This window comes from Staurois parvus, unplaced genomic scaffold (assembly GCF_062004578.1).
Source record: "Staurois parvus isolate SC_StPar_1 unplaced genomic scaffold, SC_StPar_1.0 ptg000353l, whole genome shotgun sequence".
Taxonomy (NCBI): Eukaryota; Metazoa; Chordata; class Amphibia; order Anura; family Ranidae; genus Staurois; species Staurois parvus.
In genome coordinates this window covers 545,836-571,350 of record NW_028318149.1, presented here as the reverse complement: position 1 = coordinate 571,350, position 25,515 = coordinate 545,836, and the positions used below count along the sequence as shown (strand labels likewise).

Sequence of the window (25,515 nt, the reverse complement as noted above, 5' to 3'; positions counted from 1 at the left end):
CCCTCGGTTTTGACTTCTTGCTGCCTTTAAATGCTGCAGTCAAGTTCAGCTTGTAAATCTGCGTGGTTCCAGTTGACGCCATAAGAAAGCAGGCATATTTTGTTTTTTTAAGTGCGTTGGGGCTTTAAAAACTGAGGCTGCTCTATTGTCAAACACGGACCATTCAATACATAGTGATACTGTGGCCTATACCTAAAATACAACAAAATGTGACAGCTGGCCTCAAAAAGGAAAGTCCTGTTACTAGTTGCATACACAAAAATCAGGCATCCTAGGTTTTGGGAGCGAGCTCAAAATATTTACAGGAATTAAACCATATGTAGTTGCCTATGCCTGCTGTATTTCTTGCTGAGGTTTGCAAAATAAAAAAAAAAGCACTCACAGGTCTGCTTTAGGTATTGCCAACAGCGTTTTGGGTTCGCATACAATTATCACATAGGATTTATGTATTTATAATACAGCTTTTTAATGATCATGACATACAAATATTTTGCTACAAAAAGGCAAATATTTAGCATTTCAAGAATTAAATATGCAAAGATGCATCCAAAACAGATGTTTAACCTTGCACTACCCATACTAAAACAAACCAATTTTATCTTTCACCTCAATGTCCAAAAAAAGTTGCAGTTGTTTGACATCCAAGTGAACATGTTAAAAAGCAACATATCCTGCAAGTCTAGGCACATATTTGGAAACAGGAGTTGCCCTATTTACAAATTATGTGAATGAGAACACAAAAAAGTAAAGACTAGGAAGGTACCAAGGCTTATTAAATACTCTCTGCCCACACAGAATTTATCACCCTTATTTATGAATGCCATAAAGTGATGAGCACAACTATTGAACAAAAATATAAACAAATATATAAGGTGAAGTGGATCATAAAGAAAAAAAAAATATATATACTTTTGAAAGACATTTATTTTTAAAAAGTAGTTTGAGGAAAATTGGTAATCACAAGTCAAACCATTTAAAAAATACATGCAAAACCTCTGCAAAATCTAAATCACGGGTTGGTCTACATGAGCAGGAAAATAAAAAAAAAAAAAAAAAAAAATTTAAACATAACTACCAGAACTTTGTCACAAAAAGCTGTTTATCATATACATCACTTGTAAGCATTACTGTATGCACAAAAACATTGTTTGCTTCATTTTTCAGATGGTTGAATCTTTTCAGCTTTCAGTATCGCCCTAAAGAAAAAAAAAAAAAAAAAAAAAAAATTTTTGTTTAATGCATTCACCATCCCTAGAAATTATACAAAGTCATTAGGAAAAGATCAGCAAATAAGACCTCTTTTATACACAAATAGGATTTTTTAATAAAGATTTGGGGAGGTAAGCATTAGTACCCTACAAGCCAACCCCTCTCCTCCCACCCAGTGCCCGTTGTATCAAAATACCTATTTGTGTGCTCCATTATGGTGCATGTGTGTCTATGTTGCTTGCAGGACACACAATTGTGTCTAGTGTGCAATTTAATGGCCAAGTGAAAAATGGGGACTTAAAGAGATGAACAGCTGAAGTGAACTTTACCTGGCCTAAAAAATGCCTAAGGCAGACCTGGGCATATTGAGGCCCCAGGGCCACATCCATCTTCACTGAGGAAGCAGACAGGCTCAGAGAGGCACACTGATGGATGTCTATGTGGACAGCTGCAAGGACTGGAAGAAACGGCTCAAGCTCTCAGCAGCTCACCGATCATGAATCTGGGTAGATTCCAACTTAAAAGTTGGAATCTCTCCAGTGCCTGGATTGGCTAAGTGACTCTATCCTGCTGTCAGATGAAAATGTGTAACAGGTGTGACCCCCAGGAGAAGTAGGGCCAAAAGAGCTTTCGCCCTACTTTTCATTTAATTGCTCACCCCTGGCATGAGGTGACAATACTTTTGAAATCACAGGTATATATTCATCATCAAATTCAATCCCCTCTGTGCCTGAGGTCGTCAAAACTGTCAATTGCAAAACATTTGCTATACATTAGAGTCTCAGGCATTTGACAGTTGAATGGCAATAGGCATTAGTCCAAACCCAATATACAGTCTTGAATTAGGCATGTGCCAAACAAAATCCTGCCTCAAAACAAAGTAAACCTACAAAACTTACGTGGAGAGTAAGAACGTGATCTGGATCGAGATCTATATCCACCGCGGCTGTAGTATGGTGAGGGGGATCGCCTCCTAAAAAAAAATAAATAAAAAATAAAATCATAGAAATACACATTACAAAAACGACTTTATGTTTCAAATACTTTATGTTCCATGGTCACACATTTTGTAGTGCAGACAGAATGCATGGACTAAAATTAACTCTAAATAAGAGTGATCGTGTTGAATCATGCAGTTTGAAATTCTCCATTTGAATTGACCAGAATGACAATCAATGCAACCTGTGTAGTTATCTGCATTCTTGTGTCAATAAACCTTTTGACAAAAGCTTCTGTCATCAGTTAATCTTTAGATAAACAGCACTGTTAGGTTAGCCTCCATTGAAAAGGTGAGATATTGACTAAATTGCAAACCGCAAACTTTAAACATTAAAGGTGGTCACAATCTAAATGTTAAGTACTGAATATAACCTCAGCCAGCACATATCCAGTGGCACTGATTGAATGATTCTCTATTTTCTTCCTTAGCAGAGATCTCTATGCAAGACTGTTCTAATTAAATATTCCAAATGGGCAGGAGGAAAAGATTTGATCGGATTACCTAGAAAACTGGTCTCGGTCCTGTCCACCACGCCACCCTCCGCCACCTCTGAAATACAAAAACACAGTAGAAAAAAAAAAATGATATGGATATAGAGAGATTATATATATTTATTACGCACAGGGAAAGTCACTTATAGGTCCCCTTTTGCAGAAAACCCAACTTTTTGTCCCATATATGCAAAGTACAGGTTTGCTTGAAATACTGCAATAATATGGACTGTCAAATATCACTTGAACAAAATGCTAGGTTTCCTTTTAACATGTGATGCGGCACTAAGGGCACTGCTGAAATTCATGGGCTCCCATTAACCACTTGGCAACCGCGCTATAGCTGAGCGACTGCTACAGCGTGGTTGTCCAGTTCTGGGAGGGAGTCATATGTCCCCTCAGAACGTGCCCTCCCACGCTCTCCCCAGTGGCGTACACCTGGCGATCTCCGTGATCACTGTTTTACAGAAACAGCTGATCAAGTGCTGTGGTAAAAATCCAATCACAGCAACCTTTTACCACGTGATCAGCTGTGTCCAATGACACGGCAAATCACTGGGTAAATACAGCTGCTTGTTATCAGCTGCACTTTCCTGCTGATAACCAGCAATTGTCAGAACAGATCGGCACTAATAATCAGGGTACTGATGATCAGTACCTAGCAGTACCACCCACCACATAATCGCACATCAGTGGAGAAAACATTACCAGTTTGCAAAATTTTATAATAGAATCAAAATAAATTTTTCTTCAAATTTTAATTTTGTTTATAGCGCAAAAGATAAAAAAAATCACCCAGCGGCGATTACATACCACCAAAATAAAGTTCTGGTTGTGAGGGGGAAAAAAAAAAAAAAAAAAAAGCGCTATACAAATTTCATAAGGGTACAGTGTTGCATGACCATGCAACTGTCAAAGTGCTACAGCGCTGAAAGCTGACCTGTGCATTAAGGGGGTACAAGTACCCGGTAGGCAAGAGGTTAATGAACTTTCTGGACTGCCTGAATATCTGTAACTTGAAACAGTACAGAGATCAGGCGTTCTGACAACCCTAAATTTAATAGCGGCAAAATTGTTCTTTGATAATGAATCACTATATGTATATATGACCTAGTAAGATGTCCAAAGGATGGAATTAACCTTACACAATTAATGTGATTGCCATTACCTAAGGTTTACAGCTATTTTTGGCCAACTGTCAGCAAACTGATTTGTAAGTAAATAACTTATGACAAAACACTTTAAATTGCATCTACATAAAAGGTAAAGTCTAGGCATGATCTTTATTGCATAGTTACAATACAAGGTTTTCTGAATGGTGTCAGTGGCGAGCAAGCAATCCCCTGCAGTCATTATGCAGAAGGGTGAAGATTGTGGTAGAGGTAACTACTACAGCAACTGTCACCTTCCAAATCAGCCCCTTCAGTAAGAAATATGCATACTTACATACTGTACATTATGCAATAAATAAATGGGGTGTTAAAGACCAGAGAATATTTTACAACTGTAATTAACAATACTAACCTGTAAGATGATCTGCTGTAGTAGTCTCTGTCGTCATAACCCCCTCTGTCATATCCTCGATCATAATAATCTCTGCGACGCGAGCTTCCACTAGGTGACGTGAACAAAGACATGTTTAAATGGAATGTATAGATGGGGGGGGGGGGGGGGGGGGAGAAAGACACCGATTGTTGGTAGTGTGTACAAATTTAAAACATATATTACACACACGCAATCCTAAATTTGCTCATCACACTTCCTCATAAAATAAGCCTACCAGTCTGCTTGCACTGATTGAATACAAGTGTATAGCGTGTTTGACTATGCTTTGTCTTTCAGCAATGATGGGCAAATCGGCCGATAGTTTTATCGATAAAAAAAAAATCTGCTGCAAGAAAAATTAAAGAATTCCAATCCATTATATTTGACATGAAAAAGTATTGCAGTTGCAACAATGTATCTATTTGTATCCAAATAAAACCAGCTGTATCCAAAATGGATACATTGTTGCAACCGCAATACTTTTTCATGTCAAATAATAGAGGAGCTCTCTGCAAGAGACAGAAGTAATTAAATGCCTGCCGTAGACGGGACAAAAATCAGCCGATTTTTTTTAAACGTTGGTGGTAACGTCAGCCTATTGAACGACCGATTTGTTTTTTTAAACTGCCGGTTTTCGACCCGTCTATGGCCTGCAATACCAAAGACTGAATGGGAAGGAAAAAAAATTCAGATGTCTTGCACCATCTTGTTCAAAACATAACTATGAAATACACATTACAGCATGCACAATATGCATACTGTATATACTCTTTGCAAATGCTTAAAGCGACAAGGAACATTTAACCACTTTGTGCCTAAGTGTAAAACAAATCTAAATGCACCCGTGCGACACTCCCAGCACAAAGACAGGTATGCAAATTAGTGGCCACATAGAAAAAAGCCCAGTCTAGTGGGGCCGCATGTTTGCGTACGGTCAGCAGAAAGGGGTTAATACTTGACAGGTTAGGGAATGTGATGCACTCCCTCTGGTCTTTTACAATGCAGCAATGGGGGGGGGGGGGGGGGGGGGGAATCAAAAGGGGTGAGTTTATGAGCTGTGGCACAAGACTGCACTGACAGGGAATACAGTATGCCCCAGTAAACTGAAACTACTACTTTGACCAATATTACCCAAGTGGAATTGAAATCACCTTTCATAACATGTTACACTCATATTCAGGGTGTAAATGTTACACACAGACTGGCCCCCTTTCAGGGGATCTTGTAGTTCTCAATCAACTACCATGGAGTTGTGGATACATGGAGAGGTCTGCAGAAGACCTGCATGGCACCAGCGATCTGATAATTGTTTGTTTCTGGAGCCTCTGAAGGATTGCACCAAACAAACAAAATAGTAAAATGCACATTTTTTTAATCTGCCAAAAGGAAAAAAAAAGTGCATTTATTTTTTGTTAAAAAGGTGAACTTATCCTTTAGGTTTATCACAAAGAAAATTAGAACAAGTGTGAAGATTAGGAGTTGTGATGTAACTGCTGCACACTTGATGCAGGTCAGTGACTCACTGGAAGTAGGGATATTAGTAGATCAGCATTTCAGCAAGGAAACGTATCCATAAAGAGGTCAGCAATGACAACCAACTTCCAGCAATGTTAGCCTCTAGATTTCCTTTAGCATTATGAACCAGAAAAGTTGGAACTGGCAGGAAAGATTCCTAAAGTTTGAAGTGAAATTAGCTGAAGGTCATCGATTGCCTGATCGCAAGTAAAATGTAACAATGAAATGGTCTGATGCACAGACCTGAATAACCATAAGAGATAATAAACTTCCAACAATTTTGTTATTGTAGAGTGGAAATAGGTTGGTACCCATGCTAAGTTATTGTGGTTTCTATGGACATTTCACAGGTCACATCCTGGGGGTCAGTTGATGGGGGTGGGGGTGTGCGATTACTTTATCTGCATTACAAAAACACTTGATTCTTGCCTTAAAAGAGGTAGATCCAGCACTGTGCCTTCCTGCTGAAGCTCTTCCTGGTCTCAGTAGAGCAGGCATCACTAAAAATGGAGGACTGCAGTCCAGATCTGGACCAAGAAATATTCCTTTCCGTACCGCAGCCTCACCAAAACAGTTGCCCGAATGTCCTCCAACTTGCCCGCCTTCCGCTGCTATCAAGGAAGGGCCCAACATTTGAGCATCAGGTCTGTCCCTTTCATAACATTACAGCACTCCCCCCCTCTCCACACTGTCCTACCCTATTCACACAAGCCAGGAAGCACGGCAGGACTTTTCATGTTAGGAAGCGAGTGACTGGTTGCTAGGCACTGGGGTGGGCTAAGCAATCAGGAGGGAGGGGGGAGTCTGTCATGGACAGAATCTATGATGGGACGGTCTGATGTAAACGGAGGGGATGGGAGGAGGAACTGTGATGTGCACAGGAGGCCGTGATGTGAAGGATCCGAATCACAGCACCAACATGACACTCGGACCTCCGCTGGAAACATTTTTTTTAATGACTGGACCCCCGTGAAATTTTAAATTTAGTACCCCAGCAGCAGAGGCTTTGCAGGCAGCAGGAGACCTAGGCTCCTGCTGCAGTCAGTGAATGGACACACGTAGGCTGGCTCAGGAACGCACAAGTGCCCACTCACAGAGGAGGAGGATCAGCACACAGCAACAGCAAGGGGCCCTAGAAAAGGTTTGGGGCTGCTATGTGCAAAACCATTGCACAGAAAAAGGTTAACATGTTCGTTATAAAACCAGTTTCCAAACCCACAGGTGAACATTTCCATTAGGATAGATGGAGAAAACCCTGCATTATTTGACAGACTAGAAGAGGATAGGTACTCACTAGGTTGGCCTTCCCATGTATATTCCTGGTGTAGGGGTGTGAGGCCTTTTTGTAATTGAGAAATCTACACGTATGCGTCTTCCATCAAGTTCCATTCCGTTTGCACGTTCCTTTGCCTAAAAGATTTACCACATGATTATTTCATTTAGAAAAGCAAATGTGTGTATTACTACTTCCTAACATCAAATTGAAGAAAATGATGTGCCCAAGTAAAAAACACCACACAGAATGAATTTAATAACTGCTTTGTAAGTGGGCAGCTCCAGATAAGCAGTACTTCCAAAAACTGCAGGAATTGACACAGTTGTAGAAACCAAACATTTTGTAAACTAACAGGCACTTTACAGACCAGAACTGCCAGATTCAAGCAGCATGCAGTAAACAGATTACTCACCTCCTTAGCGTCTTCAACATTTTCAAAGTAGACAAATGAGAATCCTCTGGAACGTCGAGACTGCTGATCATACACAATAGATACATCGGCTATTGGACCATACTTTGAAAATACTTCTCTTAGATCTCGCTCCGTGGTGTAGAGACTTAGACCAAACACACCCAAACAGCAGTTGGGATCAGGATTTGCCTGCAGTGGGAAAGCATTCACATCTTAGCACTGCTCCTCTTTCACCAAATACAATTAAATTCAAACACAGACAAAAAGACAAACAATAATCTGTCAGGAAAGAAATATAGGAGCCACCGTTTTTAACCATTCGCGGCCCCGCCATAGAACATTTACTGCGGCAGGGCAGCACAGGCAGGATCAGTTAAGTATATATTCATACATGATTGAGCCTGCTGCAGTTTAGGAGCGTTCCCCCTCCTGTGACCGCTATGTCCACCAGACACAGCAGATTACTGTTACCGGTAAATAGGTATCGTGATTGCTATAAATTGGTCATAGTGATCACATGATAGCAAAGTAAACACGTCATGAATGGCTTTCCATTCATGAACCGCTTTCTTACTGATCTGCGATTGGCCCACGGCAAGCATATGGCACTTGGCGACCTTGTACCATGCGCTTACCTTAGCCAATCATAGACCACAATCTAAAGAAGGCCATTCATGAATGGGAAACCCATTCATGACAACTAAAAGCTATTGCTTATAAAGTGATCTTCACCGTATAAGCTATAACATTGTGAAACACCCCCCCACCCCCAAAAAAATTTCTATTTAACATCCTAAAGACACCTTTCCTGATAGTTTACATTTAAAAAGCTAGTGTTTTTTTGCTAGAAAATTACTTAACCCACCCCCCGTTATGTTTTTTTAAAGCAAATGCCCTAGAGAATAAATGGTTTTCTCTTTTTTGTTTTTGAATGTCACACGGTATTTGCGCAGTGGGTTTTCAAACACAAATTTTTGGAAAAAAACAAACTGACTTCAATGCACAAAAGAAAAAACACCCCACAAAAATACTCAATGGTTTGCCAACATATGAAAAGATGTTACGCGATTAAATAGATGCCAAACATGTCACGCCTGTGCAACGACGACATATACATTTTACTACCTGTAAGCAATGATCTAAAAACCTTTACCAGGTTGCCAATTCAGATTTATACAGGTTAGGTGCTAGAATTACTGCTCTCAATCTGACGTTTGTGGCGATACTGCCTTTTACGTACCAATAGGCAGCAACAGATCTGCCCTTAAAAACTTTGGATATCATGATTGGTAGGATCTGATACAGTTTTAAACCAACCATTACGGGTTTGAAAAAAGTAAGCGACAAACTACTCATTGCCTGTGGTTTCTTAAGACCATAGAGAGGACTGTGGCCAGCTGCAGTCCTGGGTTCCCCAGTGAGGTGGGAAAGCCCGGGAAGGCGGCTGCTTGTAAATGCAATCCAATGGCGGATTGCATGTGTTTCACCAGCCAACCCCCCCTCAAAAATAAAACAATACTGAGATGTAGCAGGCATCATCCCAGTACAACCAATGAAAGCAACACACTGGTAATGCTAGCCTGGAAAGGCTACACTGTCTCTACTGAGAATGCAAAACCTGCTTGAATTAGGTCAAATGCATGGCAGAAGGAGGTCAACTAAAATCAATTCTGGATGATCTCAGAAACATCTCATACTGATGTCAAAAACACGCTGCTGGCATTTACATCCCAAAGCCTATCAACAGGTCTCTACTGTGCCTGTATCGCTGTGGGGATGTGGCCATCTTGGCAGAGGCAGGGGGCTTTGCTTCCTCATAGCAGAGCTGGCTCCCCATACAATCCGTGAATTGGGGGGGGGAATTAAAACAAAGAAATATTGAGATCATTGCACTGCAGCTGTCTCTCCAGCAAGAACAATGGATTAGAACAGTAGTACATCACCAAAAACCTCACTAAAACTAGCAGCTACAGACATAGGGTGCCCTGTAATCTCACACAGCTATAGGTTTGAAGGCACATGAAGAGCATTCCTGTTAAGGACTAATTTAAAAGGGAGAATATACGTCACACAAGAGCGGTTTGTTGCATTTAACATGCATTAAGTTATGACAATCCACACATTTGAAGGTGCATAAAAACCAATGAGCAACAAAACAGAAATTCCGAGCATCCAAAACACTTTAAACACACCACAGAACAGCCAATGTATTTTGAAGGCTCAAAGATCCCCCCTTCAGGGCTTGACTGTGATGGAGATTGGAGGGCTACAAGGTGATCAAAAGACCAGCATAGATGCGCTTTATCACGCGACTTTGTCGCATACAATTAAACCTTGGCAACCGTGCCACTTTAGACCATTCCAAACGCTCCATCACACTTAGGCTCTAAAGAGGGGGAGAACATTTGAGCTCTCAAAGCTCATTGGCTGTTTTGAGCAGTCTTATTGGGAGGAGGGGGAACACCAACAGCATACCACATTAAAAGCTTTTAGACTCTTTCCATTTGTTTGGCACTCATTGGATTTTTTGCTCCTGAAACATCAAATATGGGCTCCTGAATTTTGTAACACCCTACTTTAGTTAAGAGAATTCTTGTCAGAGCCACTCTCACAACCTGATCTGATGGTTTTAAACCAGCCTTTGGACAGCGATTTACAATGTCTAACAAAATAGCACACCAAGACATAGAAGGTGCATTATTGGAGGGCAGTGGTGTACCTGGACCGAACATACAGCAGCAGCAAATTTTGACAGAGTCCAGGTCTATTGTAAAAGGAGCAAGCTGCTAGGCTTGAACTCTAACCTAGCCTTACTATGCAAGTAAAATCACTTGCCCCAGGTGATGTGCTGGGTGATCTAGGACTCTCTCTGCCAAGCATTTGTTCCCGGTTAGTGGCTCACTAAGAAACAAAGCAAGGTTAAAATTATAGCACCAAAGTTGCACCATAAAAATAAATGTAACCCCATAGTGGCAACTCCTATATTTCTACCCCAAAACATTTCACATAACATAACATAACATTTTTGTGTATTGTAGTGAAAAGTGGTTATTCAAGAGCATACCGAACTTACTCTACTCCCTATATGCCGTCTTCGATTTGACATGGGAGAACGACTGTGGCTGTGACGTCTTCGGTAGTCTCTACTATAAGAGCGGCTTCTAGACCTTCTGTGAGACCTTGAACGAGTACGAGATCTTGTGTAGTGACGCCGAGAACTTCTTCTTGACCTAGATCTACAGGGAGAAAGAAAAAAAAAAAAAAAAAAAAAGTGACTGATCCAAACACACTACCATTGATCAAGAACCCATTTTTCTTTACTTCTTAAAATCAAGAGAGTCCATAAATGTGTACCTTGACTCAGACCTAGATCTTGACTTTGATCTTGAATGTCTGGATCCTTCTTTAGACCTTGATCGTGCAGGAGAACGATTCGGGGAATGGCTTGTAGATTTGCCTGATCGACGAGCACTGCCGCTCCTTGAAGCAGATCGTGACTCCTGAACGCAAACAGATACATTTTTACTACAAATCCCTAAAACAGTTTTAATATAGATCTAAAATGTTTCTGGAGGTTGAAATACTCCGCTTTTAAATAGTCTATAAAAGATGTCTTTGTGTCTAAATTTACATAATTTCCCCTTTGTTTACCCTGTATGCATTCTTAAACAGATAATGCATGCATTTATTCTGAAAAAATGTACAGGGACACAGAAACAGACTAGTAATTACTTAGCGTAGAGAATTATGACTCCAGTTTACTTCTTATCTTAACTTCATTTTTTATTTCTTTCTTCATTCTTCAGTCATTCAAATTCTGACTTCTTTTCATCTTCCCCACTTCATACATATTTCTCAATATTCTACAAGTAGGACTTCAGCTCTGACAATTAGCATGCATAGTTTTTTTCAAATTCAGCTTCACTTATTTCTGAGCTTCAAATAATTCTCATTTAAAAAACGTGTCAAATGACGACTTCTGTATTTTCCTTCTTCAATTTTAACCTTAACAGAAAAAGAACAGGATGGAGTTTAAATTCTTCAGGTTTAAAACTCTGACAGTGTTAAAACACGAAAGAAAGAAAATATACCTGAATGTCAAATCAGTTGATTGTTTTCATATTTAGACAGTGTGAATTGTAATGTTAATTCTTTATCTAATAACTAGATATATTTGAGAATTTTAACTCCAATCAAAAAACACAAAAAAAAAAGTACACTTTTCATAATGGGAACCTGCATGGGGAAAAAAAATCATTTTGGCAGGCTTGAGTGCCTACTTACATACATTACATATGTATGTATAAAATGCTGTATGCCAGCAACTCCTAATTACAACTTCCAAAATGGGTATTTCACAAAACTATAAGATCACTCCCCTCCCTCCCCCCCCAAAAAAGGCTCACTGATATTTCAGTTATGAATGGGCACTGTTGGGTTAAAACAGACCACTAGGCTTTATATCTCAACAAATTTCAATTAGGAGATTACCTTGCAGTTGCTTGGGCCAATCAATAAGGCCATACCAAGGAAGTCGTATCTGGTTCCCCCCATAAAAGTACTCAATTTTCAGTTCCGGAGACTGTATCAGACAACTTTGTTATGCCAACTGCCAAAGCCGAACTAAAGTGTCAGGGAGAAATCTGTTGGGAGTCTCTAAGAGATTACCATACTGCTGCACAACAAGGTGTGTTGGGGTGCCATTTGAAGTAAATGACATCGGAGCATCAACACCTGGTATGAATAGCCCCTTAGACCACCTTGGTCCACTGCTGCATTTCATCATTTAAGTGCCAAACTGGGTTCTACTATTAGGACAGCCTATCTATAGATGGCACTGTACCTGAGCTGCAGTCTAAATTGAAAAATCTAGGTAATATTTGATGCTAGCTTAACCTTTGATCCACATGTACAAAATGTTGTCAGAACATCTTTTTGTCATTGGAGAAACATTGCTCTGCTACATCCTATGCTATCATACACTGTAGTCAAAAAGCTGACCTATACTATTGTACTCCCCCTGACGATTACCATAAATGCTCTACTCGCTGGTGTACCTAAATCCACCATTAATTGACTTCAGCATGTACAAATTCTGCAGCCAGAATCCTCACTATGTTTGGTACAAGTGATGTCACCCTTATCCTGGAGTCCTTGCACTGGCTACCTGCCAGGTTTTACATAGACTAACATTCTCTTGCTCACCTATAAGGCTCTTCATGGCTTGGCACCCCATTATCCTCTCTGAACTTTAACTTACTCCCCCCCATTGCAACTTCCGCTCCTCAAATTCTGGTCTTGTGTGTTCCTCCTACTCACCTACACTGGATGGGAGACGGAACCTTGCTTCAAAACTCTGGAATTCACTTCCAAATTACAGAGAGGGTCATGTTCTCTAAACTCATTCAAATCAAATCTAAAATGTTCTTTAGACAAGCATTCATGTAATTGTCCCTTTTCTTTTATCCTGTGCATTGAAACGTTATTATATTATGCTGTGTGCTGAGAAGGGTCCCAGACCAGGCTGTATTGCTGAAGTCCCGGACCCAACTGTGCCCATTTCAGCAGGGAAAAAAATCCTCATATGAATTTCAGCTATATTTTGTGGTTTTCCTGGAGTGTAGCTTTAATAGTTCGAGAAGCTGAAGGAGCCTTTTCATGCCTGCCACTTTCATACAATTGCTGAGAAGCCAGTAGCATAAATAGGTGTTTGTTGGATGCTTCATAATAGCCCTCTAAGCGTTTTTTTTTTTTTTTGCTGAGGTACACGTAGTTTTAAACTGGTCAGACCTGGAAACCCTGTCACCAACTTAAAATGCAGGCATTAAAAAACCAAAAACACAAAAAACCCTCAAGCAGTTTAGATGCTCACGGTTTTATCAACTCACAACATGACTGAAATTTGTTTGAGGGGAGGGAATTCAATCATTCCAGGAAGTCATCTCCCTAGCACAGTCAGTGTTCTCTAGTGCCTCGCACATCATACCTCTCTCCTCTTCATGTAAGGGGGGGGGGGGGGGGGGGGGGGGGGGAATCATTTACAGGTACATAACATGCATATAAAGCAATGCCTGATCGGTTATAGGAAGATTGTTGTTAGAATATAATGATTTAATGACAGGGCCTCTGTGGTCTTAAACCATGCTCTGGGTGTGGTGAACAGCATGCCTTTCTTGACAGAGCTTGCTGAAAGAATGTCCAGTTACTTGCTAAAAGTCACCTTAGCTCAACAATGACTAACCTAGCAATACAGATGTGGGTTTTCTTTTAACTACATGCAAAGGTGCATGAAAATAAATCATCAAGTGTGAATACTCCCTGTTACATAATGTGCTAATAGAATAGTCAGACACATTTACTGGAACGCTCAGTCAGGAATTCTACACAGGGCAGCACACAGTGCTGTTCACACTGAAGTGTTAGCGTTGCAGCAAAATTGACGCCTTGAAGCCTGCCATTCAAGTCTATGGGGATGCTGGTAGGCATTTGTGGAGCAGTTTTAACGCCTATCAAACACCTAAAAAAAATGAACAGAGGGCGTTTGGGAAGTGGTTTTAACGCTCCGCAAATACCTGTCAAATGCTATGGGGGCATTTGGTAAGCGTTAGAAATTAGTCAAGTGTGAATGCACCCTTAATGGGATGGGGAGGGGGGGGAAAGAAAGGACTCCCCCCCCCCCCCCCCCACGAGTAACATTGAAGGAACCTCTTTTTTACAAATCGCCCCACACTACCATTCCAGTCTTGTACCCGACATCTTACCCCGCCGTCCACCTAAAAACTGTACCTCGAGCACCTCCATCAGATCATCCCCCACAGCTATTTAGAGGGTCCAAGCACTAAATGCATAGAGCAGGCTAGAACAAACTATGCATAAGGGCCCTTTCACAACAATCTATTTAATGAATTGCCCCAGCCCCACCAATTGGGTTTGTGTTTACAAGAGAACTATAGTCAAAACATTTTTTTTTGTCATACTTCTGTTCTAGGTATCAGGAGTACACTTAGTTTAGTTAACAGTGGGCTTTACATCACAGTACAGGCTCTGCAGGGATCCAGTCAACAATGTTGGGATTCATCCAGATGCCTGACCAGCAGCTAGCTCAGTCTCTGAGAACCCCACTGAGAGCCTGCGCCAGCCAGCTGTTAACGCCCACTCCACAGTCCGGCGTTCCAGCGAGTGCTAAAGGACCAGAGCAGAGAGCCAGAGACTGACAGTAACCAAACTGTGCTCAGTGAAGACTGAGAACTGAGCAATCAGCGGTCATGCCAGCAGGAGCCACCTTAGAGTCAGCTGGGGTCACCTGCAGTATCAGCCATATAGGCCAGTACGTACATTTGTTTTTTGCCATCCCACTTCCCCTTTAACTCTATAAAGCCCACATCAGGGTCAGCATCTATTCATTGACTGAGATATTGGCCTCAGAATCATGGAAATCCTGGTGCATGTGCAGTTTTTCAGTTGTATTAACAGATTCATGATAGCTAGAAGCAATAGGGATTATCTCCTTTTTTATATAGCTGCAACAAGGAGAGGACTTTCTCCACTTCGCACAGCAGCCATTCAAGAGAATAGCACTGGCCAGTTTACTAAGATGTACTTCACTGGCAGGGGAAGATATTGTACAGAGAGGTAGGGAAGGAGAAAACCAGGTGCCATGTGACCAGAAGGAAGAATTACATGCGCTGCTTTCCTCACTCAGCACTACAGACTCCACAGAACGCCATACAGCAGGTTACACTCAACACTCAAATATGTCACATTATGTCTTATTGCACACTCATTTTTTTTCAGCTTCTTTTTCCGCCTTATTCATTTTTCACTGAGGAAGTCAATTTTGGAAAAAAAAAAAAAAAAAAAAAAACCCGCCCTTATCACACTGCAAGTAGTCATTGTACATAGCATGCTCTTTGCTATCAGAAAAGTCGCACTGTTGGGGGAGAAAAACAAAACTGTCCCCAGAGATATTTAGAAGCAATGAATAGCCATGATGTATCAGTTGTGCTACACTGCACCTTAAAGTGGTAATAAACCCAAAATGAAATATATTGCAGCTTACCAGTTCTTAGATGTCACAGCTACATTAGTGGCCAAACCATTCACCACCCACAGGGGTGTTTACAATGATCAGTGCAATATATGACATTTTTTGGATTTTGGGTTTAATAACACTTTAAAAAGGATAAGTTGACCTTTGGGGAGATGTTCCCCGTACTAGCGGTCATAGTTGAAAACAGTGCAGCTGTGCTGGGCTCTGCCTATACAGCTTTGTCATCCATTCAGTGTTCTGTGAATGATTGAACTACATGTCCTGACAGTATTAGCAGCTGTTGGCGTGTAGTTCTCAATGAACTACCACAGCGCTGGAGAATCTTCCGGTCAGTATATCTGCTCGCTCGCACACCCCGTACAGGCAGTAGGTATACTTACAGGTCTGCAGGAGAACTGCCTGGTACCAGCGATCTGCTGATCGCCGGTGCAATGTTTTTATAGGCTCCTACAGCCAAAAATAATAAATGCACTTTTTTTGCATGTAAAAAAAACAAAACGTGTATTTATTATTTTTGTGCAAAGGTGAACTTCCTTCTGCCCGCAGCCGACTAATGACATCAAATCAGCCACACAACCTCATATTCAGCTCTGGTACTAATTTTATTGATAAAAGACCTAGAACTTGGGAAAAATGAAGTGGCTTCTGTATTTTGTGACAGGATCTGAAGCGGTGTGCCTTGTTCTGCTTTCAATACTTAGCAAATTACAGACCCTTAAAACAATTACTATTCTAGGATAGTGCAGTACTCCTGTAGGGGTGTAATTTTACAAATAAAGGAACCTCTAGGCTCTTGAAATCTTGCATTTCCACCATCGTTCGCTTATTGAGGCGCATCTCCAAAACTTTTTTTTCTGGATAGTCAGTAAAAGGGCTGGAACCCATCTTTTTATTGTCGTCAAGTGTCACTAAAGGCTAAAAACTTCAGTTCCAAGTTTTGGATAGGGTGGAGATTGATTGGGACTCTTGTCAGGTTTGAATGCGGTCTGTGCTTGTTAGGGAGACTTGCCCTCTCTATTTGTCCTGTTTACCATTATCCAAAGTAAAAGTAAAAGAAAATCCCACATGTTGGGGTGACACCAGCACAGAAGTGGAGGGGAAATTTTTCAATGGGAGAACTATCCCTTCCCTCCTAGATTGTAAGCTCCAAGGAGCAGGGCCCTCTAATCCCTCGTATTGAACTGTATTGTTACTGTACTGTCTCCCTCCTAATGTAAAGCGCTATACAAGTCCTGTATAATAGTTCTGATGACCCAGGTGACACCCCAGGATTCCCTCCCACTTCCTGTTTTGGCTATGAGACAGAAGTGAAGAGAAATCTTCCCAATGGGGCAAATGGTAAAACAAAAGCAAAAATGACAGGGGTTATGCTTGCTATATACAAAGTGAAAAGGAGTTGCCTTTAGTTTTACTTTAATGATTAGGTTTAGATGTACTTTAAGAAATGCAGTGGTGTCCTCTCTAGCACCAGCTCCACAAATAAAGAGTAAAAGAACAGCAGACTGAGATGAGCTCATCACTCTGCACTCCTCCCCCATCAACATGTTCCTTTCAAACACATTTCCAGGTAGCACACCTGACTGGGTCTCAGTCCTGCCCCTCCCTTTCCTAGTCCAAGTGTTTCTGTAGAGGGGGATTACAAAAGGCTGATACTCCGGGCCGGGCCAATTCACACAGACTTGCCCTAAGCTGGATGGAATAGCATGTGCATTTCCATCCATTTCAGTCACGTTTTAACCTGCACTGACATACATGTGCAGCATTGTGTGAGTAGGACATTGGAAAGTATTGTTTTTCAGATGTCCTTCAGTTGATCTGCGTATTACAGCTGCTCTAAAACACAGATCAATGCAATGATGTGAATTGGCCCGAAGCCAAAATGCAGGCACATACACGAATTGCATTAAAACTCATTAAATCGTCATTTTACTGTATCTGCTCAGCTTTAATGCATACAGTACTGCTGGACGACATACCCTAAAAATCCCTTCATTGCCGTTCAAAATTAACTGCTTCCCGACCGCCCTATAGCAGAACTACTACTACAGGGCTGCGCAAAATCATGTGTATATATACGCACGTGATTTTATATTTCCACTATTGGAAATACAAAATATTACCGCCATTGGCGGCTACAACCACCAGGTCTCAGGCGGAGATTACCCGATGACTGCCTAGGAACACTGATGGGAGAGGTCTGTCAGCACCAGCATGCTGCTTTGTTTTGCTCTGCATAGCAGAATGCTTACATTGCACAGCACAAAGGAAGGAAAAAAAAAATAAAAAATCATAAAACAGCAGTTAACCCTTTGATGGCCCCAGATGTTAACCCCTTCCTGCCCAGTGTCATTAGTACAGTGTCAGAGCTTTTTATTAGCACCGATTACTGTATTAGTGTCACTGGGGCAGTTCCCCGGTGACCCCAGTGGCAGTTTAATCAGTCGCTGATCGTCATTACTAGTATAAAAACAAACAAAAAAATCCCTCCACAATTTCCAGTATATACACACACCTCCATTTGTAGACGCTTTAAATTTCATGTAAACCAATTAATTTACATGTATTGGGATTTTTTTTTTCAGCAAAGACATTTAGCAGAGCAGATTTTGGCCTAAATTTATGACAACATTTGATCAAGTTTACTGGATATGTTTTATACAAAAAATATAATTGTTTCCCCCCCCCCAAAAAATTTTGGTCTTTGTTTATAGCACTAAAAATTAAAAAATGCAGAGGCAATCAAATACCACTGAAAGAAAGCTCCATTTGTGGGGGGGAAAAAAAAAAAAAAAAAAAAAAAAGGACAAATTTTGTTTGGGTACAGCTTTGCATGACCGCGCAATTGTCAGTTAAAGTAATGTAGCATCGTATTGCAAAAAATGGCCTGGTCAGGACGGGGTATAAATCGTCTGGAGGGCAAGTGGTTAATTTGCAACATGTCTCAATTCAAAAACTGATGGAAAAAAGGTGTCTATGTTGGCCAGTGCAGGTTTTTCAATGTAACAAAGCAAAAATGGCAACGGCTCAGATTAAATCCTAACCAGCCAAAGAAGGGTGTACATGGGTAAGGCAATACATATAATTTCCAGAATACTCCCTCATGTCAGAGTCAAGGCATCTCTGCAAACTGTCCTCCATAACTGCCTGAGCCCAACCATTGTAAGTCCTGGCATTACCCTCATTGCCATGCTGGGGGGGGGGGGGGGGTGGAGAAGGCTGGCCACTGATATAACGGTTAGCCCTAGCCCCTTACAGCAGGGTGAATCTGGGGACAATATGCAGTAAAAGCTATCTCCACTGGTGAAAACTGGCTGGCCCTTGGACTCCATGTCCTAGGGTGGCCCACATTACCTGCTCGCATTTGCAGCCCGGGGGCCGGATACAGCCCTCTACATCATTTTATCTGGCCGTTAGGTCATTATTCCCTCCCACTATCAGCAACACTGGGGCATAGCTCCTGACACCGACAATGAGGCATTAGTTCTCTCACTGACACCAACGATGGGACAATATTCCTCATACTGACACAGACATCAGCGATAGGGCGCCATTCCTCCCTCTAATACCAACGATGGGCATGGTTTACTCCCACTGACATCAGAACATTTTCTACTCCCACTGGCAACAGTCCAGCCCCCCTAAAGTTTAGCTGGGGAGTAAACCCTTTGTTTAGAAAGTTTGGAGACCCCTGGTCTAGAAGCAGAGGATGTGAGAGGATCATATTTCTGCATGGGATAAAGGTGGGGACTGCAAAGTTCCCTGAAGGTATTGGTTGTCTTTTAAATACTGCTTTACAAAGCTGGCTGTAGCAGGTCTTATTCACAAGGGGCATACATTACCACATGCCAGTGTTTACCTGTACAGGTGTTCTGTGCATCCCACCCCATTGCGGTCAATTGGGACAGCAGCTGCTCCCAACATTATATCCATGCGCACCTGGACACAACACAGAGCAGCAACTACATCCATGCAGCCACTGTGTCCCAACGGACAGCAACTGGATTGACTGTATGAACCCCTGTGCATCCCCATATGGGTAAGTACAGCCCCCACAGGCATACAGTTAGGTACACCCTGTGTGAACAGTGTAAGATGAACGTTACCAGGTTCTTTTCAGCATTTTCCCCCTAATTTCTAGAATGTTAAAGCCTGACAGATTTTAACCCTTTCTTACCCCTATTAAAAAAAAAAGTTCTGTTATACACACTTCCTTTAGCAGGGCACTCATTACCACACAATCGGATGCAGAATTTACTAAAACTGGAGAATTCAGAATCTGGTGCAGCTGTGGATGATAACCAATCAGCTTCTAACTTGAGTCTCTTCAGTTAAGCTTTGGCAATAAAACCTGGAAGCCGATTGGTTTCTATGCAACGCTGCACCACATTCTGTTTTGCCAGGTCTAGTAAATTAACCCCAGAATGTTTCTTTAATACAAAAGTGGAAGTTGTGTTTTCACTTCATTCTTGCTATAAAAATGGGAGGAATAAAGTGCTGCTTGAGGTTTGGTTTTTATCTCCTTACAGCATCAGGAATCCAGTTCTATTGACTTGGACAGCCATGGCTATACTTCCCACCAGAAAGAAGTAGAGTTACCAGCAGATGTATGTCTATTAGGGCTCATTGACACCACAATCCCCAGAGTTCAATGTGTACCTCTGCATGCGCATTTCTAGATTTCAATACATTTGCCGTGAGTTCTGGTGTGAACAAATGCAGCATGCTGTACGGTGTTTAAATGTATGTGAAGGCACCACGATGGTATAAACCAGGCTCATTACAATTCCCTCATGGTTCTTACAAGTCTTCATACTGCATCTGATGTAAATGAGCCCTAAAAGAAAACATTGCCCCGTGCTACCTTGTCTGCTGGGTTATCCTCAATAACATACTTGTGCCCAGCCAAACCAGTGTGGTCTGCTGCAATCCTGCACCGTCCTCCATCACTGGGGGGCCGGCTCTCTTCATTGTTCTTGTAGCCGCCCCCCCGGTGGCATACACACTGTATGGTGTAACAAAACTTTCAGGATGGAGTGATGTGACCCCAGAGGCTGAGGGGAGCTGGGGACATCATTTTAGACTAGGCATGAAATTAGGGGAGTCCTATGTCCAGCTGAACTGTTCTTAGTTTCAGATAGAGTGGGGTGGAACCCGTCAGGTTTTTACTGCTGAGGCTGTGTTCTACCAGGTTCACATTGACGTGTGCTGGGGACAGACTTGCCTGTCCTGATACACACACCCCTCTAGCAGATATATCGTTAATGCCAACCCCGCATGTGCACACGTGCATGTCAAACACACTGCTGCAGCACCATGCGGTTCAATCCGCTGCATGTTTGTTAGACAGGAAGGTCTGTTCCATGTTTCTCACACGGAATGGACTGCCCTGCATGTGGGAACATGAGACAAATGCACCTGCACTTGGTTGTGCCTGTAGGCTCAGGGCTAGATTATACTAGTGTTACTTTCTAAAGGCTCAGCTTTGTTCACATTGGCCTTCACAGGAGCGGAGTTGTGTTACCCCCTTGATTTAACCCCCTAAATGCTGGACTAGCACATGGCAGTGCAGGATGAACACAACGCAGGATAAAATTCCTGCTGTGAAGCAAAGCCATGGCTGAAAGTTTAGGTAAAGGCAAAACTTTGTGTGTTTTGTTTAGAGTGGAGAGGTATTATTACACTTAAGTATTTAATGTTGTCTGTGCCCCCATTAGGGAGATTCATCCTCTCAGTTTGTCTGTTTACCTTTATCATTGAGCCCAGGTTCACATATATGCAGTTCGGTACATCACATGTGATACACACAGGAACCGCACCGCATTCCTGTACAAATTACATGTGGTACAATTTAGTATGGCTCCAATCAGATTGCATGGGTATTCACACTCATGCGATCTGATTCTGCACAATGCGGTTTACGGACCGATTTGGGGTGTTAACACACACCTGCAGTGATTCGCATGAACGGGGTGCGATTTTGACGTGGTGCGGAATTCGCACAGAAAACTGCAAATTCAGCACCGCATCAGTGTGAACCCAGGCTAAAAGGAAAAGAAAACCCCAAACTTTGGGGTGTCCCCAGCAAAGTAACAGAAGGGAAATCTTCCAATGGGGACAATGCGGGTCCCCAAGGAATTCCCTTAAGTTGCAGGAATTTCCTCTCAATTCCTTTTTGGCTATGTAACAGGAAGTGGTGAAATCTCTCCAATGGGAACCGGATGGTGGAAAAAATCCCCCCATTACTGTATCCAAAATGGAAAAGAAATGTTTTGCCTATAGTTCTACTTGAAGCATATGTACATCCCCTCCACTAAGGTGCTGCCTTACCAGCTAAAGGGGAGTGGTAAAAAAAATGCTGCTTAAAGCAGAAATTTGCTCAGTCAGCACAGACTGTGTGTAATCCTTCTGCAGCTGGCAGAGTAATAGAACAAAATATATATATTTTTATATTTCTTCAGTTACTTCCTGATTTCAAGGCCTAGGCAAATATTGTCATACATCCCAGGAGTCTTCAGGAGGGGGAATGGGTTTTCTCAACTAAGCACGTCCTCCCGCCTGCATGCTTGAGCTAAAGACAGACTGCTACATGAATTATCTGCCCTTACTCAAGATGGCCACAGTCAGAAATAGTGGAGGGGGGTAAAAGTGATTGCTCAGGAAAATAAAGAATAAGAGACATGGATGGATGGGTGAGTTTTGCCTTAACTGTGTGAATTTACCGCCTCCCCCCAACCACAGTGTAAGCTAGACAGAAAATGAGGGATTGTGTGAACATGACAGGCCAAGATAAACATGCTTTTCCTCTTTTTTAAAGCATTTTTGCATTAGCGTTTAGCCGTGTTTTTTTTTTTTTTACAAAAAAAATAATTTTGCTAAGAAAAAAAAGTCCAAATACATCAGTTTGTGGCGTTTTACTGTGATTTTCAGCTAAAAAACTCCTCTAGAAACCCATTAGTCCTGGGGGTTTTTCCCAGCCACAAAAAGTTGATTCCAGTCTGTGTATGCATGGACACAGAATAACATGCTGGGGGTTTACTGGCTGGAAAAAAAAAAAAGCCAAAAACAGCGGCTGTAAAAACATCCAGTGTGCATGAGGAGTAAAGCCGGGGAAGGAGGAGAGAAGATTTCTCAGTTATGTGGAGAGCGGTTAGGCCTCATGTACACTGTTGCTCCTAAACGCAAGCTTTTGCCAAAGTCCCTGAACTCAGTTCAAATAAAAGCCTCCATGTCCACATAGGCTTTCACCATAGTGTAGGGGCAGTGTAAATTCCTCTCATGAAGAATCGTGCACAGGAGAGAAACACTTTGGCCAAAAACCCGCTAAACGCGGCAAAAACACATGTAAACGCTAGCCACATTTAGCACTTGGGCGTTTATCCATGTCAATGGAAACCACTCTGGCCAATCAAATGAATAAACATCCAAGTGCTAAACACAGGCAAAGGTACAGCATTTCCACGTTTTTGTCACGTTTGAGGTTTTTCTGCTGCCAGGAGAGCTGAACGTCGAGGGGAGCTCATGTGTACACGAGGCCTCACTTCCTGTCTGCTGGAATCATTGGCAGAGGAACAGGAAATCTCTCCAAGTCTACGGTCATATCAAGCCCAACTTTGAAATCGTGTGACCTACGGTGAAGTCGCACAATTTCAGAGTCCGGGGACATGCCGGTTTCAGGTGGGATTTGCAGGATATCTGATAGATGTCTATGCAAAGCGCACCAAAAGTAGTGCATGTACTTCTCTAGAAATCGGTGCTGCTCCGGCCAAGTCGGAACCGCACCGATATGACTGCTGTAATTGTGGACAACACGGTGCCACTTACACCCGATGTGACCGGGGTGTAACAGCTCTCCGCATAGCGGATACGTCTCTAATCCTTCCTCTACTGAGAAGCACATTTATCGCTGCGTTGTTGGAGATCCCCTCACTTCCTGTCTGGTGGAAGCCTTGCGATTCCCCTCACTTCCTGTACCCCTGACAACAAAGCCCCAGATTGCTGGAAAAGCTCCAACAGAGTCCTCCCCACGCTGGACAAAACTAGAAACAAAGCTGGACAGAGCGGTTTATGAAGGAATAGTGTTTGATAATAAATCTGACGATGTGAAGGGTAGCAGTAGGGGTTGAAGTTCCGTACCAGGCCCCCGTCATCCCGGTGCAGGCTCCCCGCCCTCTACACCCGCCATGTCGGCACTCCGAGAAGCCATCTTATGGCGGCTAAGCACACAAAATGGCGGCCGGATCCTCACATCACACAGCCTGTGCCGGGCCTCGTGAGGATCCATCGCCACAACACACCGCCCAGCAAACAATCCTCCCGGATCCTGAACAAAAACAACAGAACCCACCCGGATCCCCGTCACACCTCCTCCACTGCAACACACACCCGGATCACCACACCGTCTGCGCTCAGGCCCGGGGCTACACGGACGATCACCTCTCCAGGATTTCACTATTTATCGCCCATCCCACTGATATCAGCGTCCTGCAGACCAGGATGTCGCCAGACGCCATCGAAATTTCCCCCTACCAAAGAGATGCCATCACCCGTGTAGCCCCGGACTGAGGAGCGTCCACACACATCATTACTAACCCGATCGCCATAATTCTGCTCCCCGCTGTCGCTCATCTTCGCTGTCCGATGTCAGCCAGCCGCGAACCGGAGCCCAAAGACACGAGACTGCTCAGAACGGCGCGATAATAAGCGGGGAATCTGAGGAAAGCCTTGGACTCCTCCCAGCTTCTCACCGCTGGCCTATCGACTGCCTTGTTCAATGCTGCCCTGTTAGCTCCACCCCTTTATTACAAGAGCCCTATGTGGGCGTCAGTGTAATCGTCATGTATTGTGCAGAACATGTCCGACTGCTCGGGAAATGGTCTCTGTATCTGCAGCTGTCTGCTGGCTTTACAGTCATTCTCCATTTCATTACTTTAGTATTATATATGTTATATTGCCTGTGTTGAGGTCAGGACTCTGCAGGCCAGTCAAGTTAGATGTGTGATGTGAAGAGCAACAAGCTAAGAAACAAGTGAGGACTCATGCTCACAGGTTATTTACCTGGCTTTGTTAAACACCTTTCACCTGGCAGGAAAAAAGCATAAAAAAATGAGCCTACAGTGGGGAAAATAACTATATGATCCCCTGCAGATTTTGTAAGTTTGCTCACTTACAAAGAAATGAAGGGTCTATAATTTTTATCATAGGTAAATTTTAAATGATAGAGACATAATATCAACCTAAAATCCCCCCCAAAAAATGATACAAATTTATAAATTGAGTTGCAGTTCGATGAGTAAAATAAGTATTTGATCCTCTACCAACCAACAATAATTCTGGCTCCCACAGACTAGCTATGTGCTCATATGGTACACAGATTAGTCCTGTCAATTTAAGAAGGTGCTCCTAACAACAACTCGTTATGTGTATAAAAGACACCTGTCCTCAGAATCTCTTTCTTCCATTCAAAGTTCAACATCATGGGCAAGACCAAGGAACTGTTAAAGGACGTCAGGGACAAGACTGTAGACCTGCACAAGGCTGGAATGAGCATCAAGACCATCAGCAAGAAGCTTGGTGAGAATGAGACAACTGTTGGAGCAAATATTTGCCAATGGAAGAAATACAAAATAACCATTAATTGCCCTCGGTCTGGAGCTCCATGCAGGATTTTGCCTCATGGGGTAGGGATGATCATGAGAAAAGTGAGGGACCAGCCTAGAACTACACAGGAGGAGCATGTGAATGATATCAAGGCCCGCAAGGTTCCCCTCCTCAAGAATGCGCATGTAGAGGCATTTCTGAAGTTTGCCATCGAACATCTAAATGGTTCAGTGAAGGACTGGGAGAAAGTGCTATGGTCAGATGAGACCAAAATTGAGCTCTAAGGCATTAATTCGACTTGCCGTGTTTGGAGGAAGAAAAATGCTGACCATGACTGACCCTAAGAACACCATCCCTACAGTCAAGAACAGAGGTGGAAACATTATGCTTTGGGGCTGTTTCTCTGCTAAAGGTACAGGC

General features: G+C 42.4%; 1 protein-coding gene across 2 annotated transcripts; it reads right to left on the bottom strand.

The window, feature by feature from the left end:
- Positions 1 to 906: 906 nt before the first annotated feature.
- TRA2B (transformer 2 beta homolog) lies at positions 907 to 24,246 on the bottom strand. Of its 2 annotated transcripts, none has more exons than XM_089684702.1 (9): positions 24,088 to 24,246; positions 10,803 to 10,948; positions 10,513 to 10,684; positions 7,449 to 7,637; positions 7,055 to 7,170; positions 4,225 to 4,314; positions 2,711 to 2,758; positions 2,109 to 2,182; positions 907 to 1,196 (listed from the first exon to the last, which is right to left on the bottom strand). In XM_089684702.1, exons 1-9 carry the CDS (start codon positions 24,121 to 24,123, stop codon positions 1,186 to 1,188), a joined length of 882 nt encoding a protein of 293 aa, XP_089540828.1. In that variant the 5' UTR covers positions 24,124 to 24,246; the 3' UTR covers positions 907 to 1,185. The 2 variants fall into 2 exon arrangements, with proteins under 2 accessions (XP_089540828.1, XP_089540829.1); XM_089684703.1 differs by having other exon boundaries at positions 10,522 to 10,684.
- Between the last annotated feature and the right edge of the window lie 1,269 nt (positions 24,247 to 25,515).

Coding starts and splice junctions, on each gene's coding strand:
- TRA2B (XM_089684702.1), bottom strand. CDS start 24,123: ATGAGCGACAGCGGGGAGCAGAATTATGGCGATCGG. Junction 10,685..10,802: donor AGATCTAGGTCTGAGTCAAG/GTACACATTTAT, acceptor TTCTCCCTGTAG/ATCTAGGTCAAGAAGAAGTT. Junction 2,183..2,710: donor GACCGAGACCAGTTTTCTAG/GTAATCCGATCA, acceptor ATTTTTTTTTAG/GAGGCGATCCCCCTCACCAT.